This window comes from Dinoponera quadriceps, unplaced genomic scaffold, assembly GCF_001313825.1.
Source record: "Dinoponera quadriceps isolate SergipeBrazil2010 unplaced genomic scaffold, ASM131382v1 scaffold2276, whole genome shotgun sequence".
NCBI lineage: Eukaryota > Metazoa > Arthropoda > Insecta > Hymenoptera > Formicidae > Dinoponera > Dinoponera quadriceps.
The window spans coordinates 341372-367631 of record NW_014556310.1 but is presented as its reverse complement, the minus strand read 5'-3'; the positions used below and the strand labels follow the sequence as shown (position 1 = coordinate 367631).

At 48.6% G+C, this 26260-nt stretch overlaps 1 protein-coding gene across 1 annotated transcript; it reads right to left on the bottom strand.

Annotated features, from left to right (window-relative positions):
- Positions 1-1666: 1666 nt before the first annotated feature.
- Positions 1667-14476, bottom strand: LOC106747248 (netrin receptor UNC5B-like). The gene is made up of 13 exons (XM_014624602.1): positions 13781-14476; positions 11562-11776; positions 10213-10426; positions 7548-7874; positions 6621-6788; positions 5719-5883; positions 5186-5221; positions 4845-5115; positions 4574-4722; positions 3314-4062; positions 2335-2723; positions 2146-2247; positions 1667-2023 (listed from the first exon to the last, which is right to left on the bottom strand). Exons 1-13 carry the CDS (start codon positions 13839-13841, stop codon positions 1852-1854), a joined length of 3018 nt encoding a protein of 1005 aa, XP_014480088.1. The 5' UTR covers positions 13842-14476; the 3' UTR covers positions 1667-1851.
- Between the last annotated feature and the right edge of the window lie 11784 nt (positions 14477-26260).

The following is a 26260-nucleotide window of genomic DNA, read 5'->3' as shown; positions in this document are numbered from 1 at the left end:
TCGCGATTAACCGGGAAATTAATACGATTCTGGATCCGCGATTTATGCGGTCGTTGGATTATGCACGCACCGTGTCGGTAACTCGCGCGTAATCGCGTTGTGCGACGTTCAAGGATCCGTCCGATGAGAGAGGGAAAGGGAGGGAGGGAAGGCTGGGAGAGAGGAAGAGAAAGGGATAGAGGGAGGGAGGGAGGGAGGGAAAGGGAGTGGGAGGAGAGAGAGAGAGAGAGAGCGAATTCTCGACGAAGGTTTCCTCGTTTATCGTCGACGATCGTGCATCTCGAAACGTGATATCGTGCTGTTTCCGAGATAGTAGTCATTTAGCGGATAAACACATGTTGAAGGTGCGCAATAACGTCGACTAATACTATCGGAGCGCGACCGGAGGAGAGGCTACTTGCAGTCGACTAAATCCTGCTATTCGTATCTCGTTACGCGTGAAGGGGTGTATTTTACCGGAGAGAGATTCTTTAAAATACTGTCCGGCTAACGTATCGCTCCCGTTTATCTATTCCCGTTTGCCCGCTGAAACACAAATCCCACCCGTCCGGATCGTACGAGCGAGCACAAAAAAGCACGTCGAGGTTTCAGTGCTGTTACCGCGGCGGTCGGCCCCCGCATTCCTTTTCCGCGGCGAGTACTTTTCGACAGGAAGAAGCGAAAGAGGAAACGTTGGCGCCGGAAGAGGAGTGAAAAAGCGAGAATCTGCGAGAAGCAAGGTAGAGAGAGAGAGAGGTTAGCGAATCGCGCAGCGTTAAAGGGTGGCTGGTCGCCATCCCCGACGACTCGGGTCAACATGCATTGTCCGGCGGAATTACCACCAGCGGGCCCCTGTGATTAAATGCTACCATCCCTCCTCCTCTCATCCTTCCAAGAGGAGAGGGGAGGAAGAAGGGAACAAGGAGGCTACAGCGCGTAGCGAAGAGCGAGCGAGAAGGAGAGAGCGACTACTAATGGAAACGATGAGGGGAAACAGAGGGGACAGAGGGAAACGTACATACCTATATAGGGGGCTGCTGGCTCTGCCATCCGTACTTGCATACCTATACCTTGCTAAACCCCTCGACCCTTACTCCTATACAGAGATGGATAATGCCCATTGTTTCGAGCATCCTACGCATCCTTGGCCCAGGACGCGATACCTAGGAGCCTTCCTCGAATGCTTGCGCCGCGATACGATACCAGGTCCAAATGGCACCTAAATACCTGCCTAAATGCGACCACAACTGGATCCTCCGGCAGCTTCCGCGCCCGGATCGCTCGAGTAGCCGCCGGATACCTGACGATCGGCATTCAGGTGCAAATTGGGCACGAACGCGGCCATGAATGTCGTCTGTGATTTCCGACCGGCCGGGCGCTCCGTCATGTTGCTCGTTAAGCCACGTCTCATTAGACGAAATTCGCGCCGGTCATCGAGCGCAATTGAAGGCGCGACGTAACTGAAGTGATACTCGTCGTTCATATTAACGCTAATATCGATAATTAAAATTTGGAGATAATTAAAGTTCCGACAGGCAAGGAAGGGGCAGCGAGAAAGAAGGCAGCGTGAGATGGTCGAATTTCGAACGGTTCGAAATATTTCGAAGGAACGGATGAAAAAAACGGGAATTGTGGCGGAGGGTAACGTAAAGAATAGAGCGTCGCATGAGATATTTGTTGTAAACGACTTGTATGTACAAATATGGCCGATATTTATACAACATACTTTTCTTTTACGTCCGCTTTGCTAATACCGTATATGTAATGACTATTCCTATGTACAAAAATCTCTCTTGTCCGTCGCGTTAGAAATCCGCGGCGTGCAGTTTGTGCAGAGTGGCAGTGTGAGTTCCTTTTCTCCTTCGTAATCTTTTAGATCCATGGCCCCAGACGACTCTCGAGCACATTGGCCGCGTCGACGCGCCCCATCAGTCTTAAATGGTTCAGTAAATCCGCCAGAGCCGTAGCCTCGCGGTGTCTGGCCTCCCACAAGTCCAGAATATGCTCGGTCGGGCTCGCCTTCGTCGCGAAGTAGTCGACGTATCTGCGTATCAAAGCGTCGGTTTACGTTTCGCAGAATATCGCGAGGAGCTAAGAGATAGGCGCGTCTCGCCTTCAAATTCGAATTTAATTTCAAAGTCGCTCCGACACAAGCCGAAGACTCACCGGTCAACTTGCAGTCTTTGCGCCAACATCCGCCAGTCGTTGCCGCGCGCGCTCGGCGGGTCCAGACATTGGCATAATTGCTTTCTCAGTGTCTTAGAAAATCTATAATAACCGGAAGTCTTTTGTCTTTTTCTACTCGTCCGACGCGTAAAAGTATCGTTTCGCGAGATGAACTTCTAAGAACGGTACCTGAAGGGTCTCGGTATGACAGATTCCGTAGACCTCGTCGAGGTTTTCCCGCGCAGGACAACGGACGATTCCGCTTTACCGTTCCTCTTTCCGCTCATGTTGTTCCTCTTCACGAGATCGAGATCGATCCTCAACATCAGGCCCTGATCTTCGAAGCCGCGCTGGCATGCGCGAAGCTCGAAGCCAAGTCTGAGATCGCCGACCGTCTTTTCTATCCTGAAAGATCGCCGGATGCTGGTCCTCGAAGAAGACCAAATGCGCCGGTATGGTACCTCTTGCCGTTCCGCAAAGCCGCTCTCCCGATCCTCGAGATCGACACGAAGCGAGGTACCGCTGGCGCGAAATCCGAGAGTACCGTGATCGATATAGGCGCTACCTAGACGACGTTCCTGCGGAAGGATTGTAGACGCTGGATAATTCGTACATCGAGTTCATTAAAAAGTTCAGTTCGTGCTTCAAATTTCCGATAATAAACCACAAAGCCACTTTCTACGATAGAAAAATACGAATTCTGTGGGAGTGTTGGCGAAGATTCTCAGATAAACTTGTGGCGATTACACACTGGTCAATAAATATCGTATTAGAAATTATATCCGCTATGAATTTTCATTTCTTTCTTTACTTTACGTTTGTGTTGAAACAGAAAGTGACACAGTAAAAAATTTCTTTAGCTGCAGTTCAGAAAATATAAGCTATATTTTAATTTTTGTATTTACTAAAATTTCTTATTTTTACGTTTCATACTGTCAGAAAAACCACTAAAATCCCTTTTAAACGAACTAAAAACTAAAGATTCGAACCAACCTAGTTTATCTAGTCTACCAATCAATTCACAGGTGAGGACACTCAGGCACATCACACGAAGAGCTACTCGCCGAAGCAACGATGAGAAATAAAAATTCGTTCACGGGCGCACTCTCTCCGCTAACGAATATTTCGACAAAACACACACACACATAAAGGCAAAATGATCGCTCACTTGCTCGCTGACGAGCTTGAACGACGCCTTGGTGTCCTCGAGCACGTGGCACCTGATGTGGTCGCGCTCGCGCGACACGAAAACCGCCATGCAAAGGCGTTTCACGGCCAAGCCCGGCGCGACCACGGAATTCTCGCCGGCCACCGCGTACACGCTCGGCGTCTCCGTGACGAGGAACACACCAGCGTGGTCGAGTTGCGCGAACGGTTGCCCCGGCAGGTTCGTCGGGTCGCCGCCCAACATCAGCACTTTGCGCCACGCCGTCGCGGTGGGCGAGCCGCTCGAGCTGGTGGACGAGCTCGCGGAGATGGTCGAGCGCGTCTCCAGGTCTATCTCCGCGGACCACAGGCTCAATTCCCAGTTGCCGGTCCTCAGCTCGGCGCAGTGCTCGAACTGGAGGATCACCGGCTTGACGAGGTCGACGCCTGGTGGGCCGCACGCCACCACGGCGGACAGCAGAGTGAGTCCGGGCGGAAGGCTCGGCCTGAACGAATTGTCCCCGAGCACCGCGAGGTGCAGGCTGTGCCGGCGACCGCGCGAGATCGCGCCTTCCGGCACGGACATCGAGACGCCCACCTCCGGCACGACCAGAAGCGCGCCCTGTTCGTCGATCAAGGCGCGCACGATGAAGCCACCGCCGGCGCGCTCGTCCTCCGCCGCTAATCGCTCGTCCTCCTCCAGCCTATCGTCGTCCTCCTGCTCGTCGTCATCCTCGTTGGTGCTTTCCGGATTCGCTTGACACGTCGAGCCTACTTGTACGTATAAAGCGCTAACTCGAGCTACACGCGTGAATAAAGGCTTGAATCGATCGTTAAGTATCTAATCAATCGCTTGTGCGCATGCAGAGATCAACTGGACGGGAAAGTACTCTATCATCTTGTAAACTCCGCGGTAGTTATTAAAGGTAATTAAAATAATAATAATCATCATGTTTCTATTAATATTAAATATTATAATAATTAGCTTAATAATGTGTAGCACAAACATGAGTGCTTTGGATATTATGTGCCGTCCCGCGCTCATTCACTGAGTATTCTCCGTCGCTAATTCCTCGATAACTTTTGCGAGAAGATTGCGAAAGGACTTTTCCATTCAGTTTAATGCGCTCCACCTGCGTAGGTAATCGTCAGGCAGCCTATACACTGTTGACTATTCGCCCCGGCGGATTGTTCAGCGGAGACGACGAGCGATTCATCGAGATTGATTACGCTCTTAAGGAGTCCGCGTGTTTCTCAAGCCGAATATAGGAGAGTCTCTTACGGGAAGATCGGCCCTCCTCATTATCCGACATGCCGCGTCCTCGTTGCGAATTCTTGCAGGAGGACCTGGTTACGGAGGAACTCGGGGACGGTCTCGTTGTCGACGGTAATGACAATTGTGGCACGTCGTAATGATGCTCCGAGCAGGATCTGCGTATGCACACGTTTGCAAATGTGTTGTATGTATAGGTGTGTGCATATTGCGCATCGTGAAATGATATAAGCCGAAGGCTGATTCATAGCTGTGCCCCTATTATCTCGATTTAGGATACCTGGGTAACCGGGCGGCGTTCGACTCGTCGATCACGTGCTCCAGACGCCGGTCATTAGCCAAGACGGCGCGCTCGTTCTTGGAGACGACGGACTTGGCGAGATCGCCTGGACGGCGAAAGTCCAGCCTCGCGACGCCGTACAATGCCTCCATCCGCTCCTTCCGGCGCATGAAGCGAACGAAGAAAATAGTGGTCAACGCCAAGATAACCGCAGCTAAACTCAAAGTGATCCACAACGCGAGAATGTTCCTCTGATCGACCGCCCGAGTCGCTACGGTGAGAAATCACTTTTCAGCGCAACAACAAAACACGTCGAAGTTACGTTTCCGTTGTTTCTTTACCTTCCTTGAACACCCTCGGCCCGTCCTGTCCGAGCGCTGCGTGCAACAAACAGAGAAACGTGTCTCGGTCTGGTCTAATAGACATATTGTTTCGTGGTTTTTATTTTACAAATTTCATGTTATCTTCTAATGAAATAGGTGAAAGTAATGTTCCGGAAGGATTAGAATATTGATAACATCGAACGACATAGATAAGATCGATCAAAATATTTCTACCTTTACTATATGCCGCATAAGCCTCAAGGATGTGACGGGACTCAAAGGGTTAATAATAGAGGCGATCGTACCTACAGAACTCGGGCGAGACAGAGAGGGAATCGCGATCGCCTTCGAATTCTTCTCCCCTTGCAAATTTCTGGCCTCGCCCACCAGACGCGGCCGATTTTGCCGATGAATCATCGCGCGTGCGAAGTCATCGGATATTACGAATAGCAATCACACGCGTGCGCGGAGATAAAGGCTGCCCGAGTAAATCGTTAAGAAGTCGCGCGAGTCACGCGAGGAACAATGAGAAACGCCGCTGGAGAGCTCACCATTACATCGATCCGTGGAGCAGGACTCGACGATGACGTCCTTGCCTTGACAGGGACGACCGCCGTTGCTAGGCGGGGGTTCGTTGCAGGATCTCCTTCTTACTCTCGAACAATCGGGACCGCATGCGGACCACGAGGACCAGGTTGACCATCTGCCGTCAACCGCTGCGCAGAGCAACGGGGTGGCGGTTTGAAAATCCCGATCAAAGTGCGATTATCTGGACTTGCGAGCGAGAACGGATATACGGGTACACTGAGTTTCAATGAGCGTTTCGTGTACACGAGTTCAATGAAGCTTTAACATTCGCTAGGTCAAAACTCACCGTGCCTATGTGTAGACGTACACGTGTACATTATAGTTGTCACAATGTGTCACATATTATGGTTAATTTGTGACTTCGACAGTTTAACATACCATATTATATCATATCATCATCATTATTATCAGTGTTGTTATTATTATTATTATTTAAGCTAAATTGTATACTATTGCATGCATAAATTACGTAGCGAACAAGTAACGTAACAATTCCGCGTACGATAGCGTTCAAAAGATGAAGCAACAGTTAAATAGTTGACGCAAAGCCTATCTCGAGGAAACGAAAGAGATATTTAATATAATTAACGATAACTGTGAACGAGAAAGATTCGAGGAAAAATATTGAAAAATAAACGCGCCTGTAAATTTCCAACGTCACTATGCTTAGAGAATGGGACTACATTGGTGGAACCTTCCGTACATCTGTGAGTATCTTGATCGCGCGTTTCAACCACCCGAGCCGCTCAGCATTTAGCGACGTGGGGTGCGTGCAGTCGTCAAGTGCGATTCCATTAAAATTCGCGACGTCGCGTTGCATTATATCAAGTGTCGCGCGTACGAGCGGTCTCTGTAATCTACCTACCGGGACAGGAAGGATTGCATTCTACCCTTTGTGTGGCTGGTCCTGGGCACGTTTGACCGCCGTTGATTGGAACGGGATTTGTACACGTTCTTGTCCTCTTTTGTACGCCTCTACCGCAGCGAGCGCTACACTCCGACCAGCCGGACCAGGACGACCACCCGCCGTTCACTGAGAATGGATCGAGAAGAGGAAAAAGAAGAGGAGGAAGTTACCGACGGTGAAATTAAAACGGGAACAAATAGCGCCTCGTTACGCCCCGTGGCTCGAACAGATCAAGAAGACGCGAGGGAGAGAGTGCTCGACCGAGCGCTACGCCATTCAAATGTGACAATACGATGGAAATTCGATCGTTCGGGAAGAGATATCACAGAATTCAGCAAATAGTATAAATATTAGTTCTTAGCTGTAAATTGCCAATGTTCAGCAACAAGGACGTACATGATTCTGTATCAATTTAGGATATTCGAATAATAATTTTTGTCTCTCAGCAGTTAAGCCTGTCTGTAAATTAGTCACCTGTCAATAATATAAGCATGCATGCATGTCACAAATTGAGACAAAATCAATGTTACGTTAAATGGTACTTCAATTCTTTTGAAAATATATCGCAAGTTAACTAAAATCTTGCCATGAATTTATTTAAAAATCTAATAGAATTAAAATCCCAAATGTTCCGACTTTTCAAACAAAATAAAACTTATGCACTTAGTTTAAGCCATGTGTTATTAATTTATAGTTACGATGAAATTACTTTGTCTTATATATTCGAGAAAAATTTTCTAGTATATACTACTACTTCGTTCTCAGTGCGGGGCAGCCTTACACAAATTCTACGTCTCACGTCTCGATCGCGTTTCTTTGATCGTTCCGATCCTCCGTGGCGATTTCTCGGCGCGGGGATCCCGCAGGTGCGGAAGAATCGCTCACCGTACACCGTGAGGACCGCCGGCTCGCTAACCCTCCTCGCGGCCAAGTTCTCGGCGACGCAGGAGTAGTTCCCCTGATGTCTCAATTCGGCCTCGCCCAGCAGCAGATGCCCGTCAGCGGATTGCACAAAGCTGGTCGCGGACACGTCGTTGGGGTTCGCCTCAGAAGCGGCGCCGGAAGCGGTCGTCGTCTCGAAGGGCGAGCCATTCCTCAGCCAATACACTTTGGGCGTGGGTACGCCCAACGGCGGCGAGCATCGCAGCTCGGCGTTGCGGCCGACCTCCACCGACAGCGAGTACGGCGGCGACAGGAAGTGCTTCTTCAGATCTGCGCCAGTCCGCCCCCGACGATACCAGATCCAGTTTTTAATATCCGTCGGGGAAACACCGTGCATGCGCTATGATGATGACGACGACGAGAGCGGCGCCGAGAGGGGGGGGACACTCAGCGATATTAGGGTGCGCGCGGAAAGGGAGCTTTTTTGCAGCGAGGGCCAACGGGAAGGCGGAGGAAAATGCGCTCGTTCGCGGCTATCCGCCGCGTCGAAAAGCGAGGCTTTCATATCGCTCGTGAAGGGCGAAGGGTTATGGGTTGCCGCCTCGCGACTCGGCGGTTTACGCCGCTGAAAGCGGCTGAATGCGCCGCACTATACGCGGACCGGCTGATGGATGATACGTGGTGCGCTATCACAAAGCGCGCTACGGGCCTTCCACGGGCGTACCGGATCTCCGTCGGAGACTTACACCAACGATACGACCGGAGATCCTACCGGGCGGAAATACACCGCCTGTCAAGTTCTCATGCGATCTCCGACGTGTGATTTCATTTCGCTCACACCTCTTGAGAAATATTACCTTGTTGTGTGCATCACGTCCGCGCAAAACTCGAAATGCGCGCGGATGGAAAATCGAAGAAACCGTTTATCGCTTCGTTTATCGGGTCGAGATGTGAATGATGTCATTTTCAGACAAATTTTAAGAGATCCTTCCCAAATAGACAGATATGAATAAATTTGGCAGCAACTTTATTAAAATAACGAGCCCCTATTTGGAGATTATCGTGACGCTTTGAGCGCTTTCTATTATATCCTTTTAATAGAAGCCCACTTGCTTCAATTTCTGCCTCGTCGAGAGACGCGGTCCGACGAACGCCCGCGATCGGCGTGAGATATTAAAACGTTAAACACGACGAATTCGGCGATTTGATTCGTTTGCGCGTCACTGCCCGATAAATGAATTATCGAAGCAGAGAATGCGGTAAGATCGCGTAAGTGCAGTCCTACGTTATTTTTTTCTCTCTTTCTTCCTCTCTCTCTCTCTCTGATCGAACTGCATTCAGGATCGTCACGTGGCGAATCGAGACAGCACCGTGGAATCGTACACATCAATCCGATCGACATCGCGCATTCAATTTCGAAAGCACGTCCGCTTCTGTTTGCAAGCAAATACCGATTTAATTTTGCATCCTGTTTGCCACGCGTGTTTGCATGGCGTGGCGCGACTCGAAATGTCTAAATGAAAATTGCTCTTGCGCTGCACCTTCTACGGACCCTCCCTCCCTCCCCCCGCCGCTTCCGATGCAATCGCATCGTTATTGAAATCCCATACGCGAAATATCAAAATACACTTTTCCCTATGTGGCTTATCGCGATGTATATGTGTGTCATGTGCATACATGCGTGTATGGTGCACACACATACATATATAAATATGTACGCAACTTTATTTTGGCTCTGATAACCTTCGAGTGTCGTGCAATAAATAACAGAGATCGTCTCTCTCTCTCTCCCTCTCCCTCTCTCTCTCTGAAGTAAAGGAAAAAAACAACGCAACGCTATTTCGGAGGTTACGCGTCTCTCGTTTCGTTTGCGATAGAATATCGATTAGATTTTGTACTCGATTTGCGCGTCACAGGACACTTGATGAAAGCAGAACCGCTTCGGCCCCTTTAATTCGTTCCATCTTCCGGCCTCGCGTTTACCGCGAGAAGGTCAGGGGAGGTGGAATTTTACGTCGATCACCTCTCCGAAGTTTCAAACGAGTTACGGAAATCACGTCGATGAAGTTACGAAATAATGGTATAATTAAATAACCGAAAGGTAAATGGGGGATGGATAGGAGGATGGACGGAGGGGGGAGATGTGGAAATTATATACTGATAAACGCTAATTAGCGCGACACCTTTACCGGATACATTTTCGCACAATTGCAAGCGCGACTGTTTGGTCGCCGGGTAGTAGTGAGAAACTATTATCGAGCCCATTATACAGTATATCGACGGTAAATACGATAAAATCACCGGCAATTATAATATCGTATGAGCGCGCGCGCGCGCGCATGCGTGTGTGTGTTTTGAATCTTCAATTAACTCGCACAAATTGCGAAGACGGCGCATGAAATAGTTGTTACACGTCCGTTCAAAGGCTTTACTCGTCCCCTCTCGTATTAACGTGAACGAAAGTGACGTAATCTCCCGAGTCGGGGCGCTTCACGTACCAACGTGGCAACGAGCGACATGGTCATTACCGCAACGAGAGAAAAATCCTTTCGTCGCGTCGGTAAACTAAACATTCAAAGGGAATCGAGGGAGGACAGGGGTGTAGGATGGCAAAGAGAGAGAAAGACAGAGCGAGAGAGAGAATGTGTGCGGAGGGCTCTTTACTTACAGGCGACCTCAACCGTAGCGGGCTGCCCTCGAATTTGACCTGGTCCCGACCAAGCCACGCACTCGCACTTGAATCTCTCCCTCCCGAAGTACTCCTCGACCTCGTTCCTTGTCACGTTCAACTCGACCTCGACGACCCTCGTCCCGGTACGAGGGTCGACAAAATCCTGCTGCTGCGAGCGCTCGGCTCGCTCGCCATTGCAGCGAAAATACACCTGCGAAAAAGACCGGACACAGTCATATGTGCAGGCGTGTCGCCCGGGAAACAGGTTGTCTTCGTTAAACGCCGGCTAAGTGGATAATAAGAAGGAGAAAAGGGCAAAGAGAGCCGCGCTCGGGACGGGAACAGAGAGAAAGAGAAGATACAAAAAGAGAAAGGGATTAGAAGGGAGGTATTCTGTGTCGAGATCTTTAGCAAGGATAGTGCAAGGTGCAACGATACTTTCACGTTACACTGTGCGCGGAGATAATTTTATAGTAAAGATAAAGAAACATATCGACATTTTGTCTTAACACATCGTGGACCGCACGTACAGTGTGAGGCAATAACACTATCACCTTGAATATCTTCGAAATGTGGAAATAGGAGGAAAATGTATCTAACAAAAATTGTATTGTACTGATATCAATGCTCATCACTTCAAACACCTTCTGAAAATGTAAACTTTTTTCATCTTCATCCAGTCAATAAAATATTTTTATTTTTCAAAAATACTCGAGATGGTAACAGTTATTACGTTACTCTCTATATATAGTTGTAACATTTTCTGTGGTACTGAAACATGTAATTGATGAAGACAGCGGTAACGCTTTTATTATAATATTCATTAAAATATTATCCTTTACGGAAGGCTACTAAACAGAATTTACTAACGTAGAACGTTCCATCCTCTTTAAGCCGTGAATCGACGTTTCCTCAATGCTTCAAAAACTAAAGCCGTCGATTCACGTCTCCAACCTGCAATGTGTTAATTTATCATCCTCGCCTTTCACAAGTATCATTTATATTTCAGAAGCTAGTCTACCACACACATAAAATTTATCATATGTTTCTAAATAAAATTTGCTACGGTCCTTAATAAGATAAGCCCTATTGACAGTCTATTCCTGCACCGCTGGAATGCACTGGGTATTGAAAAGGATTGCTGTGAAAGGAAACTATATAATACTATTTCCGTGTAGTAACTCGAACGAGATACGAACGGTGAGAAAAGATGCGACTGGGAAGTGAGAACGAGATCTCGATGCACATGTATGTAAGTATACGCGTATATACGTAGGAAAAAGTATCGAACAAGGAGAAGATGCAAATTGAAACTTACGTTCTACGAATGCAGCGCGTGCGCATACCTGAAGAGCGTGTGCGGCACGGCAATGCAGCGTCGCCGGTTTCCCTTTGACGACGAACGTGTCGACGGGCTCCGCCAAGAAAATCGGCAGAGAACGACCGGCGATAAGATCGGTATCGCTGGTTATGGTCGCTGTCTCATAGTCGCCGTAATCGTAGTCCTCCACAGGATAACTCTCCTCGTCGTCCTCCTCGGCGTCATCCTCTTCCTTCGTACCTGGACGAGAACAACGGTGACTTATTCCTTTTTTTGCGCAACAAGAAATTGATCATTCCGGCACAAACCGCGGTTGATCCAACAGAATAATCCCTTTGCGGCGTTTTATCCATGTGCGTTCTTAAATTTTTCACATCGAATCGATCGAATTAAATTGTCTCATCCGAATTGTCAGCGACTCGTTTCCTGGCCTATCGGGGGGATTCCGTCGTTATCGTCGTCGCGATCAAGAGACCTAGATTGTCTGTCAGTAAAGTTTATTTTGCTAAGGAACGTAGTAAATTTGTAATAATAGGAAACTTCAGAATCCCTACATGTATATCTATACACATATAATGCCAATGCGTTTTACATTCTTAATAATTGTCGAGTATATTTGACCAATTCGCTCACTGCCTAGATTTTGCTACTTATATTTTTTCATGTGCTATCCTCTTTATGTTTTTCAATTATCAAATATGATCGTTGGTCTACTCGCTCGTACAATTTAACTTTTTTACCACTTACGTTCTTTCACGCGCCGTTCACTCGGAGACGCGAGCGCGTGCATTTACAATATATATTCAGACGAACGGCGTCGGATGCGATTGGAAGGCGGATTTGGAAGCGAGATTAACAATGCGTGGCGGCTTTTAAACCGCCGTGTATCAATCCGAAGTAGGCGCGCTCGGATCTTTACACTTCGTGTTCCCCGTCTCGCTCCTAAGTCCCGCGGGAACTTTATTACACCCGTGGCAACTGCACGTCGCTTGTTTGACTCACCGCAGTAAAGCGGGCGGACGATGATTACCCCCGCTGTCACGTTCATGAGAAACATGTCACGATCCGCAACGAGGGACTCGCGAGGAGGAAAGCGCGAGGCGTAAATTTACGCTGCGATTCGGACAGCTATGCATTCCGGCCGGAAGCGGGCGAAATGAATTTTCGCTCGCTCCGAAAACGCGCCGACAAACTTCCGTGTTGCCGTAATAACTGTTGGTACTTCGAACGATTTTTCAACGAACCGATTTTCTGTTTTTCTCCCCCCTCTCTCTCTCTCTCTCTCTCTCTCTCTCCCCCTATTTTTTTTTCGCTACGTGTGCTGCCTCGTTTTTGAGTAATGACCGTTGCAAGATTGTGATTGCGTCCTACAAATTATCCGTTTGAGGCTGCTGCCGCTGGACAAGCCGGATTCGATTCGTCGGTGCTCGGAATACAGTTAACAAATGTCATCAACGAACACCTAATGCATTTGCTAGCGCTTCAAGTTAAAAAAAAATCCATCGCCGCAGATGACATCACGTCTTAGGTAGTTTAACGCATGCATTTCATCATGCAGAGGAATGTATCAAATAGATCGAGTCATGTACGCGTGACGTTGTTCTTCGCAGAAATAGTATGATGCTCACATCGATATCGCGTTAACCCTCGATATATTAATCGTCGAAACATTGATTAGACTAACTTTGTCCTATTTAAAAATAAAAAAAAAAAGTATATTTCCTTTTTATTTCTCGGAAGAAAGAAATTTTAAGTCCGTGTTAACAGCCGTTACTTGAAACTTGTTCCACATGAGACACTCAAATCTGAAGAGTTATACATACGTTTGACGTTTTTTACTCGAATTACATAATGTATGCGACACTACATTTTTGTGATAGCGGTTTAGCTGAAAAACTCACATCTAACTCTAAATTCAAGTCTGAGTACCTCACTTGAAGCAACGATTAATTCACAGTGTCGCCAAGATTTTGGTCGCGGAAGAAATCGGGAAGAAAAAGTAATCAGACATTTCAATCGCAACTCTGTAAGTTGATCGTCGTTTAGCTTAAGCGGAGTTTAGCGCAACCGGGCTTGAGAGATCCAAAACCTGATATCTAAGAAACGACGAAAATCATGAAACGCCAATGTTCTTGTATGTGGTAGAATGAATTGATGATTGGTGTTACCGGAAATGAAAAAATTCCAAAACGACAACAGTCCGACGAACGAACGGCCCGACGGCAAGTCGCGAGGGTCACTTACTTTCCAGCGTGCTGGCGAGGCGTAGGAGCGTCAAAAGTAGTATACTGATCCGCAGCTCCATCGCGAACTCACATCTCACTGCGCCCAAGCCGATGGTCTCATCCGACGCTACTCGAAGGGAACGACGAACTTCATGCTCCGCACGCCGACTGACGTCGCGCGATTATCCCGGCTCTCATAATCATCGGCAGCTGAACCAAGGAGCAGTTTCGCCCTTCGTACTCAGCACGATATGCGCCCTCAGTGAGCATCGTCATCGGATCGCGCGTCCGGACGTATCAAGCTCGCGCCGGACCGCCGAGGATCGCAAGAAACAATCCCGATCGAAGATTCACCGTGTGCGAGATCCTTACGGCGCACCCGACGAAGATCGACTCCCATATTCGAGCGGTGCGTCGCGCTTCCTGGGTCGCAGAAGAAACGATCTATCTTCTCAAGCGGAGAATGACGAAGAGGAGGAGGAGGAAGATGGAAGAAAGAGAAGCGTCGCCGATAATTACTCGGAGACTCACGCCGGAGACTGCATCCGAGCGAGGGTGTCCGCACTTGCACGGCTGCACTTGCGTTCGACCGTACGAAACCGGCAGGGTGAGACACGTGACCGTGGCCGTCGAGAGCCCTTCGCGCGAGAACGAGGGAAAGCGAGGAATTCGCCGAGGGAGGATGGCTACGCGATGCTCGCCGGTCGGCACGCGGTGGACGACTGAACTTGCCGACGTGCGCGCACCTCTATATATACATATATACACGTCTCACTTCGATACCGACGCTCTTCTTCATCCCCTTGTCGTCGGGGGTGCTGCTACTACTACTGCTGCTGCTGCTGCTGCCAGTGGTGGCGGTATCTGCGGCGGCGGCGAGGGAGGTGGTGGAGGTAATGCTCGTGCCGCCGCTGGAGGCTGCGCTTTCTTCCGCGCGAAACATTCTCCTTCCGCGCTGAGCGATGATCGTCAGATCGCTCTCTCTCTCTCCTCTCCCTCCCCTCTCTCTCTTTCTCGATGTACATTCCTCCTTCCAACCCTTCTTGTCGTACTTCACGAAGGAAGGAAGTCAATAGCCGATCTCTCTTTCCCGCTATTTCTATTTTCGCCGGGTTCTCCTTCGAGCGGCGCAGCGAGCCGAAAGTTGCAGATTGCGACGCTTCTCCAAGACTAATTTCTTCGAGGAGAGAGCCTCGACGTTCCTCGATGGGGTAATTGAGCGTGAAGAGAGGAAGAGGAAGAGAGAGAGAGAGAGAGATCTTGTTCGTCGTGTCGCGCGGCACTCGAATCTTTCAGCGCGTCGGAACACCGGGGACACAATTGGCAACGGGGGCTAAGGGTTGGAGCGCGTGATGGAGGGTCATTTGTTTTTTTTTTTTTTTAACGAAGCCTCCGTTTCTGGCCGAGACGTCTTCCGCGTGAAAAACGTCAGGTATTCTCTCTCTCTCTCTCTCTCTTTTTTGTTGGCTCGCTTGAGAAGCGCATTGTTGTCGATACGCGAGCGCCCGCGCGTTTCTTGACAATTTAATATTCATTCATGGCGCGTCGTAAAGCTGAAGCGCGCCGTTAACCTCGGGGTCATTGTTATCGCATCTCATCCGCGGGAGGTGGCCGAAGTGCTAACGGTTCAAACGAGTACAGCTCGAGCGTCTCGCCTCGCACGCAAAGAAATGACTTAACAATATCAGCTGAGTTTTAGTAGCTTATTCGAATTTTTCTCTCGCCGCTGAAAGTTGATCGTTAAAAATAAAATGCGTTCGCTGCGGNGGGGGGGGGGGGGGGAATTTTATTAGCTGAAATTACCAGCATACGTTGCCAAAGTTGATGTTAGCTGTGTTAAGAACAGCTTCTGTTAAAACAACAAAAAACAATAAATCTCTAGTCGCAGGAATGTGAATACGATTTTAATATTATTGAGCGGCCTAGCTTATATATTTTCCTGCTACGCCTAAATTCAAACAGCCAATAAATTTAACTGCGGTAGCCAACGATATGAACTATTTCGGAGATACGCCTTAGCTATATTTAAGCTTCTATAGCTAATTCTTTCTTTGAGTGTGACTTGGGGGAGTACTCGCGGGAACACATGAGATTCCCTACGGTCGATCACTGCTGATCCGCTCGAACGTGAAATCGGATCCAACCACGGGAACGGATTTACACGCACACCGCCGTCGTCGCCGCGGCCTGCCTCCTCCGACAACAATCTTGCGACTTCGCGCGAGAGCGGATGTAACGGTGAACAAGCTTCCGAGTCGCTTGGTTACACACGTAAGCGAACGAGATACCCTTTGACGCTGCTCGGCGGAAATAGATCGGAAAGCACGGGTCAGTCCGAGAAAGAGAAGAGAAATGCCAGTCGGGAATGGGCGTCCGCACGATTCACATAGCGACTCTGTGCCACGATAATGTTCGTTATGGAAACAATTCGACTCATGCAATTTTATTCATTAAAATTACGTTAACGATCTCAACTTCAAGTTTCTCAGTAAGTCTACTCTACCTGAAAAATTGGCCGAATATTTATCTCGCCCGAGAACCGTTTATACGTATCTGAGGTAAATATATTCGCGGTGCCGAGAAACGCTGGGTTTGGCTTCCGTGTCGAAGATGCGTTTTTATATTCTCCGTTTCCAACGTTATGCGAACATTTCAGTTCGCTCCATCAACGAGAGGAGCAACCTGATACTGTTTACACACACATACGCACTTTCCAGCTGTTCATTCCATCGAAGAAAACCGGACGGATAGCGGGTGTGTATACAATAGCCACGATGTTCTCGCCGGGACTCTATTACCGAGCGGAGCGTTTTTGTGCACTCGTTATTACCGATACTCTCCCTCTCACACGTAGCCACGAAACTACCTTGGCCACCTGTCGCTACCGCATTCTAGAGAATTCACCTGAAAACGCCTGAATAGACATTAAAGCGCGTCCAAACGTCCGTCCACGCAAGCATACAGGGCGCGCACATAGATACCGTCTCTCAGCCTGCTTATATCCTAAGTACCTCACGACGCCGAAACTAGACAAGAAGAGCCCCGCAGCACTTGCCCGCCGTAATTAATGATACCCTACGGAAAGGATTAACGTGTAACACAAAGTATACACATTAGTGTGGCCCGTTCGGAGAGGAGGTTCGGCATGCATCGCGATAACGTTTAAGAGCCGCTCCGCTACCAGCGCCGTGCCGGGCACGGTTAAGGTGGCCTTAATCCGGGCACGTACACATCGGCCGACGTGTACGCTATTATGCATTATACTACGCGCGCGTATCGGTTCGCGCGGCTCCACGTCGAAGCCTGACTTATGCCGATGGCCCTCACTCGCAGATGGTTATCTCTCGCCTTTACGAGATCCCTCCGAGCACGGCCGAAGAGAGAGCGTGCATCGTGAGAGTATTGCGCGCGCGCGCTTAAGCGATTTAACGTAAACACACGTAGCAATTTGTCCCGAGCTTTATGTCGCCCTCGGGAAAAAGGTACCCACGGCCGCTCGTTCGCCGGAACGAAGCTGAGAGAAGAAGAGAGAGACGCGTCGTCCACGACGTTGAACGAGGGAGCAAAATGTAGAGCAGGGAGAACAATGCACCGTCGGGTTGGTTGGCCCGGAGCTATCGCGGGCGGAAATAACGAAAGAAAACGTCTTTTCGTCGACGGCGTGTTACGCCGACGTTTTACCATCGCGCGAATTTACCTCCTTCGTCAGCGACGGCTAATTGCGATCGCTAATTTTGCGCCCTCCCGTGGCAGCGGCGCACAGTAGGACGGATCAAGTCCGTAAAGTTTTCAGTGGGAATTTCAACGATTCTTTTTTAATTGACTCGTTATAAACTTTCTCGCAAGGTAAGCTGTGAAACGTCGGGTGATTTTTATTTGAAAAGAGGCTAATGATCATCGATCGTCAATTAGACATTCCAGTGCGCAACGGTACGCAACGACCCCGCGTCCATTGTACATGCCACGTGCACACATAGGCACGCTTATCCATCTCTTTATCGTTGCCACGAGAGACACATACACGGGCGTAAACGCCCGACGACATTTAGTGGAAATCACAATTCGTATAACGAGATAATCGGCGGGCGTAATTAAAAACAATGTCGCGTCACGTATAATTATGCATACCGGTGACAATGAATATTGCCCGATTGCAAACAGACACCGAGTAATTGGCTTCCACGGCTGCGGCCGTTAAACGCCGGACGATAAACACGCTTAACGCGTTTCGCCAAATATGTCGCGCGATGATCAATGCGATTGACAGAATATGCGGATAACGCGGCAACGCGTCCAGCGATTTAATCATTAAACCGGGCGGTGGGCGGTGCGTGTATAATCCGCGGCATTCGCTCGCAAATGAACTTCGCGAGGCAAGGCGCGTTCGCTCGCGCTCTTCGACATCCCGCGCGTTGTCGAAGGTGCCGACCGGATGCCTTTTATAGAGTCTTGTGGTGGGTGATGCTGGAGGTGGTGCTGGTTTGCGCGGCTGCAAAAAACCAGTCATCTTCTCGCGGCGCCAGTGAGGCCATTTGTACCTAACATTGTCGGAAATTATTTTCCTACGTGCGAAGGCGCAATATTTTTGTTACAATATTAGCCAAAAATACGTTGGAGTAATTATTCTATTTGAATTAAATCGATATTTTTCCCCGTCCATATTTATGTTTTATCTTTTATACTTTATATTTCTCACTTTTTTTTCTCCTCTCAGTGCGCTGCGTTCAAGTAATATTTATTTAATCCAAGTAAAATAATTACTCCGATACTTCTCAGTAAATGTTCACGTGAGTGTAGCACTTCTTTCTTTTGGTGGAGTAACGTGTATACAAAGGTTTTTTTTTTTTCATTATTTATATTATACAACATGTCCTCCCAGTGATTATATCTGTTTGATTTTTCGCAAGATTTTGATACCTCTGACGCCACTATGTATCGTTTGCAGCCACACATAAGGAGGCCAGTACCGGTCCATCCGGATATCCATTATTTATTCCCGCGAGTTGCGCAGTTACGGCGTTCCTATGAATCCCACGCACACCCTTGTCCCAGAAAATCCTCCATTCTCCGGTGAGAAATCGGAACCCCCGGGCTTGCTGCATCTTCAAACCCAACGGCGGCGGTAATTGCGCTCCGCGTTAAACGAGGCAATCCAAACGGTAATGGAATCGCGAGAGGCGCGATGGCTCGGTTCATTCCGCGCCGGGTCAAAGGTCGGCGCGAACCGCGTAAATTATCTCACCGACGATAATTCTCAACCGCACGCGTCCAACGAGTTTCCAGTCTCTTCAACTCACGCCGCATGCCGCGACGATCACCGGTGATCGGTTCTATAACACTATCCACGTCTCATTAAGTCGTGCCTAAAGTATAATTCATTGCACAAAAGATCTATTGAGCTCCATTTCAAAGACGCGCAATAACGTACCGTTCTCCTCCCGAATTACATACACCGAGAGAGAAATCTCACTAAAAGTTTCGTCATTTTTGTCCACAATCACATCTTCTATATTAGAGCATTAATTCAAAAAATATTAATAGCAACATACATATAAGATTATCATCACTGGCACTATAGAATAACACTTATTAAAAAATCGATCCTCCCGACTATAATCTTTTCACTTGTGCGACTACAGTTACAAATACCCGCAATTTTTTTCTCACCGACCCTCCGCGAAGCGCAAAAATCTACGGTACTCTTCGAGCGATCTCCTCGTATAACCCTGCCGATGTACACGGCGTATCTACAGCCGTCGTCGGCACCGTCTGCAACGTATTACGTCATTTCGAACGGATGGTCTACCCTCTCTCGCGCACGCATCCGTACGATTCAACCGAACCGTCGTCGTCCTCGTCGTCGTCGATACGTATCGAACGTAAGCGAGCGAGCGAGCGAGCACGGGGTTGAAGAACCGTATATAGGTGGAACGTACTATCTCTCATCGATTACAGCCCTCCCAAAGGGTTGCCCGTAGGACCTACCTCTCGCATAGAACTCCTCAATATTTCAGCGCGCGTGCAGCTGTTGTCTTCGCAAACTCGAGAAAAAACCGCACCGCGTTCTCTTACGTACTATCCCCCCCGATAAGAGGGGGCGAGAAAGCGGATCGGAGGATAAGCGGCTCCGATGCATACAGCACGCTGCCTTGCACGTTCGTTCGTTGCTTCGCAGACGATATCGTCCGTTTTGGAGACGCGCGCGGCTATTGTTATTAATTCATCGGTCGCTAAGAGGATCCGCGTGTCGACCGCAGGAACAAGTCGGGGGTATCCATTAGCCATCGGTTATTCATGCCGAAAGTTCCTCGCACGCGAAACGGCGCGTCGCCTCGCGTAGCGCCGCGTGAAACCGGGTGACGCGCCACGGCTCTCACCCCGCGTCAAAACGCCCGATCGGCCGATGGCAGACGGCGCTTCGACTAAATTGACGGCTGTCGACGATGAGACCGATTCCGGATACGACAGAGATCGGCCGAAAAGGGAGGGGGTGGCAGGGCACGAGACGCGTACAACGTGTAATTTTATTCCCAGCTCTCGTCTTGAGCTAGAATTTTCTTCAGGCTTCTATTGTACAATACATGTCGTATGCTGGAGTCGGATATCAGAACGCAGCCGATAATCCGATGAGAGGAATTATTTTTCGAAAACGAGCCCTTTAACTGAACCGTCGACTGCATTCCGACATCCGCTAATGACGATGACTTATGAAACAGGCCTCAGCGTATCGGAAGAATAATCAATCGTCTAGACAAAACGATATCAGCCGAGACGCGAATCGAGTTAAATGAACTCGGCTTCAGGATTATGCATGAACTGACCTGAACTGATCTGATTATTTTCCAGAGAAACTGAGTTGTTTCTTAGATCTCTCGCACATTTTCTTGTTTGTGTAAAACGAGCTTACAATATAGTTCTATGAGGTATAATGTTGACCTAAATTGACATTATATTAGTCGCGCATTTGTCGTCTGATTTAATCATCCTCCCACCGATAGTTAATGGAAAACGCTTGCAGCGCTTTGATTTTTTTATTTCAACCGACTGCACCGCGCATCGACTTCTCGGTAGTAAAAAAAATATCACATCATATATGCAACTATACGTTTCAGATTCGCTAAATTTTTACACAGATTTAATCTTGCAGTTCAATTTCCTTCGAATACAGATTGCTGATCTGACTCGATTTTTACTCGATTTGACGTGTTCCGTAGCTCGCGCGGCGAAATTCGTATAAGAGATCGGAAATTCTCTTCATCCAATTTTTTTGATATTATTTGAAAGAATAACGATCTCGATGTTTTCATCAACTTGTTACCTTAAAACTCACCGGGACACGTGGGAAAAAGTGTTGAAAATAGCTCGCAGCTTTCACCGCCGGCACCAGTTGCGAGTTGTTCACGCTGGACTTTCCCCGAGTTCAAGAAAACCGAACAAAGAAACTGCCCGATGTCTAGCGATATACGCGGACGCACGGAGACTTCCACTTATAATGCATGAGCGTAGAGGTAATAGAATACTCGAATATGCAAAACGCCGGCCGATGCGCTTCCCCGTAGAGAAAAGCGAGTCGTTTTAACCCCTTCGGTAGAATTTTACTTCCGTATTACATGCCGGTACACATACACCGAGCGTCGCGGATGTGCATCTAAGTTTAACGTTACATATATCGCGCCGTAATGGCGCCGCATCAAATTTTCACGACTCGCGACAAGCAAAGAGAAAGACCCGGGGACAGGGGGGGGGGTGTAATATGAGGGATATAAATTCGCTGAAAAACTCCTCCCCGACCGGCCGGTCGTCTTTTGCGCGTTGAAAATAGCGTCGAACGGCCTGCGAAAAACGGCCGCCGCGACGACACAGGGCGCGCTTCGCCCCTTAATTAATCTCTTATTAAATGTATAGAATCCCCCGAAAAGTGCCGTGACGTCGCGCTTAATTTTCTTAATTGCGTGATAACGTTGCTCCAACATTACGGCTGCGACAATACGCGGCATTCGCGTCGTCGTAAAAATGAAAGTTCCTTTTCAGCCGGTCGCGCACAATGGCCTTATTCGCGAGACGCCCACCCGGGAGAAACAAAGGCCTCGCTTTGAGAGACCAAACTTTCATCATCCTCAAGGGCATGCTTTGCAATTTGCAGCGACTTGTCGCGCGCGGCAACTCCCTTAAGCTGAACTTTCCTCCAGAAGAACACCGAGACGCGAAAAAGGAGCAACCGTCGTCGCTGTCGTCATCCAGTCTACTCTCCGCGACGTCATGTGCACGGACAAAGCCCTCGATTTCCGCGGAATTCTTCTCGCGCTATCAGATGGAGGGGTCCTCGCCGACGCACTAATCCCGCCCGCAGATCTCTATCTCTCTCGCCAAAGCGCGCGTACCTCGATCGAAGCCCTTCGCGCGAAGGGCGAGCGGAGGGGACGACGAACGCGAAAGCGTTTCTCGAGAGGATACTCTCGGAGGATTTCCCGCCCGTTGAAGGTAGGAAGTCTCCGGTGGGAGGACGACGATGACGAGGGGGAGGGGGGAGCTTTTCGCAACGAGAGGTCCTCACAATACGTCGTTACGAGGCGACCCTCCCCCGAGCGAGGGCTTGTCGAGTGGATAATCGTTTTAGGGAGGAAGCCGCAGCCACGGCTCCTGGTATTACCGCTTTTGTGGACGATGTTTGAACGCTGCTCGGCACTCGGGCAATCAGGTCGATTCACAATCAGCACACTTTCCGCCACCGATCGCCGGCTTCCCCGCGCACGGAAATCACCCTCTCCCCTCTCGCAGTAGAGGACGAAGTGCGAATACGTACGGGGATTTCGCGCTTCTCGCTTAGGCTTCGAGAACTTTTCGTCGGAGAAGCGGAAACCGACGAGATATCCGGCCGACAAACGCGCGAGAGACCCCGACTCGAAATTTTGCCGCTGTCCCCGGTAGAATTGTAACACGTTAGCCTGAGTACAAAATTAGTAGTTGGTACAAGTCGGATGAAAGCTCGTTATTCGTACGTTGTTGAGTGGTTATTTATTCAAATGTAGAGTCGGTTTTGTGATTCAGTCGTTCTTTACATAGCCATTACATATCAAATATGATAGGATAGATGGCACTGTCTATTTTAAAATATACATTCTAGCTATTACATTTCTTTATGAGTTTTTAAAGATTACGTATAAGTTTGACTTATATTTCTTTGCTTTTATGTCAAAGCTGCACATCATAAATCATGTTCATAAACATTCAGCACAGATTTGTCAAGTTTCTTCCTGTTGTATTAACCATCATCTTTCTGACATTATTGTCACGGATCAACTATTTCAAGAACATCAAAGTAGCATCAAAATTTTTACTCGGCACGCCTTTTTCACAGCCGGAAAGAGGGGGGGGGGAGGGGAGGGGGTAAACGTTGAATACGAAATCAATTTGATCAAACATCAGTCGTCGAAAATAACGTCGGCTCGATGAGCGTCGAGTCGAACTCGCTTGCGGCTTCGAGTGATGATTTGACAAACTACACGAGAACAGCTCAAGGCCTTATTCGAGATGCCAGACGGCGTGCATTTGCAAGTGATGATTAATTCATCGGTTCATGAATTAAAATGTTCACGATCTCCATTGTAACGGTGAACGCGCCTCCACCCATTGACGACGCAGCGGCGACGGCGGCGGTATTCGACGCGTGAATCCGATGTCGTTGTATACGCACGAGAGGAAGCGGTTGCGTGCGAGCGGAGAGTTAATTTCAAATTGTCAACAAAAAGGGCAAGAGGAGAAAAAACACAACAGTGATAGCAGCGGGATCGCCGAGAGAATGTTGAGTGAGACTCTGAATTGTACTCGCCGGACGGATTTGTTTTCCCGCGAAATCTTCATCAGCTACGGTGTAAAATTTTCATTTCGTCGACTCTCCGAACGGCGATTCGCGTGTAAAAAGATCCCGATTTCCAATTCAACATATCGATTCCGAGGTCGACGAGATGTCGCGCGATTTTACATCGCGCAATAAAGAAACCCGGGTATTATGAATCCCACGATGTCACCGGTGCTTCTTGTAGTGATTTTTATGCGTTCCTCGCTGACTGTTTATTGCTCGCCGTACTTGAGAGCAAAACTCCGGCCACGCTGTATGAAATTTTTGTGCTTAAAGTAGACGTGTCTGAAAGATATAGTAGAGCTGCACTCTCTTTATTCGCCGTTCCCATTCATTGAATTCACAAATGATCTTTCAGAATTATGTCGACACGTTTATAGCTTACCAGAGAGATATGCGTAATATAAATTGCCTTGATCATTTTAAAGTGACATTCTTTTTCAGACTTTATTGAGTGTAAGGCTGTCTGTATCAACAGATATTTAATTCTAATTTGGTATTCACAAACACGATCACTACAAACCTATTATTCCTATACGAATCTGTTCGCTGCTATGTAACATCTTTGAACGCTCCTTCCACTTTAGTACCTGAAGCACCTGAGCTCAAGCTCAGTGATGAAAGCGCATTTATTGCGCCGACGTCGTAAAAACACGACCAAAGTAAGTATACTTTTCTTTATCTCTCTTTTTTTACAGCCGAGAGAAATCTTCCCGCGTTTTACAAGTAAATTATTTTAGTTTTATAGATAAATAAATCGCAATTAACAATAAAATTTTAACAAACGCGCACAAATAAATAAATTACAAATAAATAAATCTTAATTAAAAGTGTACGTGTGTGTGTGTGTGAAATCTTACTAAATATAGTTTGAGACAAATCCATTTGTATAGTTTTAGACAAATCCATTTGTACCCTCGTTTAAAGATCGAAAATTGTGTCTTCCGGAATAGATCATCGTCCGTCTGATTTACCGTAGCAGACATGAAAATCCACGGGGGACTAGGTAGCGCGTTTATTCTCCCATTGCTTGTGTGTGTGCGGCAAAACTGCAAGCACGAGACTCCACCAGGCCGCCGCGCGAACTCGTGTGTCGCGCTACACTGTCGAACCGGAGAAAAGCGGAAACCACGAGAAATTCGGCTTTTCGGACTCGCACGATCGTCCAATTACCTCGTATACAACATTTACATAACGTATACAAACGCATATCCCGCCCGACTCCGAAACCACCGCCGCCGCCACGCCGCTCAATGTCGCGCCACCCTCGACGACGACCTCACGGCAACCGAAGTAATTACAGACGCGTTTCAGGGAACACCGACTGAATACAGAAATTATGCAGATGGCGTAATAATATTCGCCACACGTTTGCCCGGGTCAATATTGAACTAAGCTTCCTCGTAATTCCTCACGAAAGACACCACCGAGCGCGCGCGCGGCTTCGCACCGCCGGCAAAAACTCGTTCTGCGATGCGCGACCCTTAAATTCGTCCGTGCTGGCACCGATAGAGCCGCCCCTCTGAAATATCTGTCCGGCCGCTAACTCCTCCGCCAGCCCGATATGCTCGGCGGAATCGCGTAAAACGCTTCTGGGTCTCCCCCACTGGTTTTGCAATTGTAATACATCGTTTCTCCACTGTATTCTACGCAAGCGAGCGGAATTCTGTTCTTGCTGATCACATCGAGAGGATTAACCTTTTCGTTTTTACGCGTCGTTACAACGGCTGCCCGCTAAGCGACTTTTGTTTAGAATACAATTAATTAGCACATTAACATAACATGCTAATTTGAAAACGTCGTCAGCCACACAAAGTTCCCTATCTTGAGTGTTCCGTCACTTTGTTTACGTGTGTTAAGGTCATAGTGAAGTTTATTCCGCACAGCGGTGGAAATTCCGCGCCCAGCTTAGCCGTAACGAAAGAGTTAATTCACAATCGTTCATCGTTCGCGTCATGATTCGCGCTCTTCTTCGCGACCTCGCCGCGGTAAGTCCACGGGGGGGTGGAGATGCGTCATCTGTCGCAGCTGGTGTGCGTGGGAGGACGTGGACCCCTCGCACCTTCCGCGACACATCCTCCCCCCTCTCTCTCTCTTTCTCTTTCGAGCGGCTGGAGTGGCGCTTCACCGCGGATCGGCCGTGGAGAATCGCGCCGTAAATCAGCCGTTACCGAGTCAATTGAGACGTCGCGAGCACTCTTTGCGTTCCGAGTCCGCTGCGTGCTCGTTGGTGGCTTTTTGTTTGAGCGATGTGCGACGGAGCGCTCCGTGAAAATACGAAAGAGAGAGAAGAAGAGAACGAGTAAGCGAGTGAAGAGTGGAAAGGGTCGGTGGTTCCGCGCGGTCGTTAAACGCAGCCGTAGCTCGAGTGCCGAAGTAACGATATGCTAAAAGGGCTGGAGGTGGTGGGCGAAGGTCCCCGATCGCGCACGGTGATATACGGCTCTCGATACGTCCTTTTCGTCGCGCCCCCAAACCGCTCCCGCGGGATTTTCTTCCTTCCAGGGCTCCTCGCTCTCTCGCTCCCTTTCTTTCTCTCTCTTTTGACCGACGACGACGAAGAGGCTCTCGTATCGGTGGGTAACGTCGAAACTTGCGGTTTTCCGGCAAAATGCGAAATCAGCTGGCTGGACGAAGCGC